This window comes from Erpetoichthys calabaricus, chromosome 6 (genome assembly GCF_900747795.2).
Source record: "Erpetoichthys calabaricus chromosome 6, fErpCal1.3, whole genome shotgun sequence".
In the NCBI taxonomy this organism is placed as follows: domain Eukaryota; kingdom Metazoa; phylum Chordata; class Cladistia; order Polypteriformes; family Polypteridae; genus Erpetoichthys; species Erpetoichthys calabaricus.
The window spans coordinates 64,050,971-64,056,970 of NC_041399.2; the positions used below are offsets into that span (position 1 = coordinate 64,050,971).

Here is a 6,000-nt window from a genome sequence, read left to right on the forward strand (position 1 = left end):
TAGTTTGGGGCTGGGGACTTGTTAGGGTTGTCATAACTCCACCTATAATAATGGCTGTGAGCTAACAAGCAAAAAGGAAATTTATTATTACCTCAAGAAAAAGTTACAAGAAACTGATAAAATAATTATTTTGTTTCTTTTCATTATCACAAGGATGAAAACGGAAGGCATGTTTTCTTAAAACCTTTACTGTTTCAAAATGGATATATTTGGTAAATTTTAAGGCTTCTTCATTTATCTGTGGACCCTGGTACCTTTCAGCCTCAATGTAAGGTGCAAGAACAGACAAGGTTTATAAAAATACTTCACTTTCGAAAAACATTTTATATGGCAAATTTTATATATATATATATATATATATATATATATATATATATAATGATTGTGAAGAAACAATTCTGACTTGATAAATTTCAAATGTATCATTTAATTCTCAGACCAAGTTTATGGTAGAGTCAACTATTAGGGTGGTAGCAGTTTTCCAAAACCAGGCAGGAATGGCTCCAACCTGATAGGCAGCAAAGGTTTCCCAACTGGGATACTTGTTTCATGTTGCAGAGAGCAGATTACATACAGTATAACTCTTTAATGTATCTGTCTGTGGAAAGCAACTACAGTTCAATATATAGGAACTAAACATAAACATTGTTGCCTGTACCCAGGAAAGGACAGTGCCTTTCCCATAAACTGGACACTGTTCACATAGATTACTGAAAATGGAGACAAACAAAACTATTTATAGAACATCTTGTTCAGGTTTTCTACTCTTTTTTTTATTAAAATTTTTAATCTTTTAGCATTAAAGCATTTTGAACAGAGAAACAGAAGACTTAATGCTGATAACACAGTCATCCCAGCCATGTTAGACTTTCATCCTTTCCTTGCAATGGAGCAGTGTACTGTTGATTTTTTTCATTTTGTGCACCCACATTATTCTGTTAGCCTTTGACAGTATGTTGTTTAGTACATTTTATTTTACTGTAGATTTTGTTAGCTTTTGCTTAATTTCCACACATTGTAAATACCAAATATTTTCCTGAATTGCCTTTCAGAGAAATATCAACTTTGTGTGTTCATGTGACATCATCTTTTAGATTTGCTAATAAAAGTGGTTATATTTGTGAAAAGCTTCTAGTATGCAGCAAGTTTAATCTTAGTCTTCTGCAATGTCAAAGGCTTAAGTCAAGTAACAGCCAAATTTTAGGTTATATGAATTGACTTAAATGTTGAACAGCATCATACCAAATTCTAAATTTTGTAACTAACTTTCAATGTTCTTCCAGTACTTCATATTATATTAGCTTTGATAAATCCTTTCTCACTAAGCAGAGATTCCTGATGGCCCTCTGTTGTCTGGTACATCTTAGGAAGACAGGAAGTTGATGGTGTATGCTTTAAGTTAAGTTAAATTAACATGTAGGTCTTTATTTGACCAAGATTGCAAATAGATGTGTTCATATTTTTACTATATATATTGTGATAGACGGCAGGCAGCTCATCCCGGCCGACACACCCAGGACGCTAGATGGCATCTCCCCTGCAGCATAGAGGTGCCCCAGATTCCCGCAGGGCACCATGGGAAATGGAGTTCGGCTCCACAGCCCTGCTGGGTACCATGGGTGCTGCCGGGTAACATTGCAGGGAGATGCGTGGATTTTTATTTTCCCTATAGCCCGGAAGTACTTCCAAGTCATGGGGACGGAAGAACAGAAGTACTTCTGGGCTGAAGAAAAATGAGTCTTCATCTGACCCGGACGTGCTATTGATTCACATGAACAGAAGGACAGGAGCACTTCCGGGTCAAGGACTATATAAAGGACTATGGGAGACCCAGCAAGCTGAGCCGGAGTTGGGAAGGAGAGTGACGGAGCTGCTGGGAGGAGAGGAGGAGAATTATTGTGGTTAATAGTGTGCATTTATTATAGTAGTTGCTTGTTTATGGTGGTGGAGGTGCTTTGGGGCACTTTGGAGAAGAAAATTAAATTACTTCTTGGTGCTTTTAAACCAGTGTCTGCATCTGTCTGTTGGGTTTCACGGGGTAACAGCGCATTATATCCTGGCTACAAAAGTTTGAACAGAGATGTTCACATGACTGAGTCCAAAACAGAACTGAATACTTGGAGGTAAGATGGTGGTTTTAAGGGCTGGGGAAGGAAATGATGTCATCTATGCCAGAACCGGAAGTGACGTCATCAGAGGTGCTTGGGCAGGAAGTGACGTCACCAGAGGTGCTGGGACCTGGTGAGATTTCCTGGGAATGGTCTGTAAAAAACTGAGAGAGACAGTCAGCACACTCTGCCACCCCCTGGTCTGGTGTAGTATTACATTTACTCAGACCCTTTAGCTGTCTCCTACTCACATGTGTGTGACAATGACCCCCCTGCCCCCCCCCCCTTTAGCCCAGACCCATCGGGTTGGGCGACCTGCACTGTGAGGTCCTGAGAACGACAAAGGGCATTGGCGTTGGGATGAAGAGCCCTTATGATGAATAAGCGAATACTTATATAGTTGGAGGTCAAGAAACCACCTGGTGCCCCGAAGATTCAATTCTTTGTGTAGGTCCATCCACTGGAAGGGTGCATGATCCGTCACAAGAGTGAATTCCCAACCCAAGAGGTAGTACCTCAACTGGGTAATTGCCCATTTAATTGCAAGTGCCTCCCGCTCCACTGCTGCGCATACCTGGTCTCCTGATCCAACAGTTTCGGACTGAGGTACATGACGGGGTGTTCTACACCATCGACATTTTGGATCAACACTGCAACGAGACCTGTGTCCGAAGCATCGGTCTGGAGAATGAAAGGAAGAGAGAAATTGGGAGCTTTCAAAATTGGTGTAGACGTAAGGGCCTATTTTAAGTCACTAAATGCATCCTCCGTTGTATCATCCCATACCACACTGTTAGGAGCCCTCTTCTTTGTTAAGTCAGTCAAGGGCGCCGCTCTCTCTGAAAACCAGGGTACAAACCGGCAGTAGTACCCGGCTAGTCCGAGAAAGGCTTGGACCTGCCACTTGGTTCATATTATGGCTTCTATCTTCGAACATTGTGGTTTTACCGTACCCCGTCCCACCAGGTTGCCCAAATATTTAGCTTCTTTCAATCCGAAGAAACATTTCTTTGGATTAATTCGAAGCCCCCTTTTCCTAGCGTCCGTAAAACTGCAGTGACCTGCTGTATGTACGTGGTCCTTCCATGTGCTGGAATAGATGACAATGTCATCCAGATAGGCAGCACTGTACACATTATGGGGGCAGAGCACTTTATTCACCAGACGCTGAAAAGTCGCAGGTGCCCTGTGTAACCTGAATGGAAGGACACAATACTGCCAGTGTCCGCTGGGGTACTAAACATGGTCTTAACCTTCGCAGAGTCCATTAAAGGAATTTGCCAGTAGCCCCTTAGTCATGTCAAATGTGGTCAAAAACTTAACTTAGCCAAGCCTTTCAAGGAGGTCATTCACTCAGGGCATCAGCTAAGCATCAAATTGGGATACTTGATTAAGCCGACAGAAGTCATTGCAAAACCTCCAACTCCCATCAGGCTTATTAACCAAGATGACTGGACTGGACTATTACTTTACTCTATTACTCCTAGTTCCAGCATATGCTTGATTTCAAGCTCCACTTCTATTTTCTTTGCCTCGGGAAGTCGATAGGGCCGCTCTCTAACTATAACCCCGGGCGCAGTCACTATGTCATGCACAATCAGAGAGGTCCTCCCAGGTTATTCACTCGCCACCTCCGGTATGGACAGGATAGCTGTTTCAAGCTCCTCTCTCTGTTTGGAGCTTAACTCTGTACCGAAATTAAGGTTGATTGTGTGAGCAAAGAATGAGCTGGGCTGAGCAGATGTGGGATCAGGATCCCTTTCCTTCCATGGCTTCAGCAAGTTCACATGACCGAAATTACATCCACAAACACATGTATCTGGGCGCCGACTGATGCTTATAAACGCTGTCAGCTGTTTGTTTACAATCGCACAAGCGCATACACGTGACTGCATTTGGGTCGTAACGCAAGATGTTGGTCGTAATTCAAAACAAAAATTTTGGTCGTAAAGCAAGTTGTTCACATGTCAGGCCAGTCGTATATCAAGGGTCGACTGTAGTTGTATGAGTTTGATAACAGATTCTAGTTTTTCATATAAAAGCTTATTACAGTTAAACAGTTTTCTACTTTATATATTTTTTGGACTTCATATGCATATTAACTCTTGAATCTTCAACTAAAACCTTTAATTACAGGAAGAAGAACTACTGTTTATTTTTTTTCTAATTGGGAAGTAAGGACTAAAATGAAGGCATGATGAAACTACTTTTCACATAGACAGTTTTAGGAATGATGTGTGAAGATGTTTCAACTTTTACTGAATGTCTCATTATTATCTGTTTCATGTGTTTTACACAGGCAGAAACCACTTTCTGGTTTAACAAAGACCTACACAGTTTGATCAGTACCAGTCATCACATTCCAAGTCCAAAGATTTCTGATATAAGCCAAAATGCATCACTTCCTGAGATATCAGAAAAGACTAAACAACCCGCTGAGCAGCAGCATTTCACAACAATGCTTACATATAAACCTCCCAATACTACATATTCCAGTGAACTGAAGTGGAAGGAATTTAAAGAAAGACAGCAGAAACGGAAGAGTTTTCTTTTGAACACCTGCACACTTTATAACAATAGCAAAACTCAAAGGATCTCCCTGTCCCAGATGGTGTCGAGAATCTATGTTGAAGATAAATACAAGATCCTTTACTGTGAAGTTCCTAAAGTTGGTTGTTCCAACTGGAAAAGAATTCTGATGGTTCTGAATGGCAAAGCTCAATCAGCAACGCAGATTGTCCACAAGGACGTCCACTATGGAAAGCATCTTCAGAGGCTGAGCAGTTTTAATATCAGCGGAATTCAGCAACGCCTTAATTCTTTTACCAAAATTATAGTAGTGCGGGATCCCATGGAAAGACTTGTGTCAGCCTTTAGGGACAAATTTGAACATCCCAATTCATACTACCACCCTCAATATGGGAAAATTATAATTAAAAAGTATAGAAAGAATGCTACTCAAGAAGCTCTTAACTCTGGATCTGGTGTGACATTTAAGGAGTTTGTGCAATATATTTTGGGTTTGTCTCCTGCTGCAATAATAGATACACATTGGAACACTATTAACAAGCTCTGCTTCCCCTGCTTTATAAATTACGATTTTATTGGGAAGTTCGAAACACTGGAAGATGATGCCAACTACATTCTCAGGTCAATTGGTGCCCCAACATTTTTGAAGTTCCCTTCTTTTAAAGATAGACATCCAACTGATGAAAAGACTAGTTTTTCAATAGTTAAAGAATACATGTTGCAGTTATCTGAAAAAGAGAAAAATTTGCTATTCTCATTTTACAGTATGGATTATCTGATGTTTAACTATACACTACATAATTTCTAGTACTTACAAAAACAAAAAAAGTAAAAGAGAAAATCTTCTAGGTCAGTTAAAACCATCATTACGAAAACAAAGTAAAAACTCGAAATATATTAAGATTTTCTTCACACAAATATTTCATATTGTGTAAAATGACTATTATTTCTTTCAGATTACGTGGTGTGTATTTTCAGTTCACATGGTGTGTATCCATTCCGTTGGGGTTGCATGATACAATTTTACTTTCTTCTTAAGCAGCCAATGCATTAAGGATATGTAGGTATAGTGTATTACTTAACTGAAGATAATTGTGGGAATTTCCCTTTAGCAAGCATGTTTATTGAACTCTGTGCTGATCAAAGCCTATATGGAGCCCTAGTTGGGTGGAGAGGTCCAGAGCATGTGTTGATTGAGTTATCTAAACAGCACCCATCAGTGTCCATAAGGTGTTCAGTACTATTAGACCTCAAGAACCTGGAGGTGGGGCAATGGGTGGATAATCTCCTAACCTCCCCCCCCCCCGGCCCCCATTTGTCTACAGCACACATCTATTGAGCTACCAAAACAGAGCCCATCGGT

The 6,000-nt window shown here is 40.5% G+C and overlaps 1 protein-coding gene across 1 annotated transcript in view; it reads left to right on the forward strand.

The window, feature by feature from the left end:
- The window catches only part of LOC114653363 (carbohydrate sulfotransferase 9-like), a 154,849-nt gene extending 149,274 nt beyond the window's left edge, over positions 1 to 5,575 (forward strand). The window contains exon 4 of the mRNA XM_028803633.2: positions 4,408 to 5,575. Within this exon, the coding sequence (XP_028659466.2) occupies positions 4,408 to 5,445 (1,038 nt within the window). The 3' untranslated portion in view covers positions 5,446 to 5,575. The remainder of the gene's footprint in view (positions 1 to 4,407) is intronic.
- Positions 5,576 to 6,000: the final 425 nt, after the last annotated feature.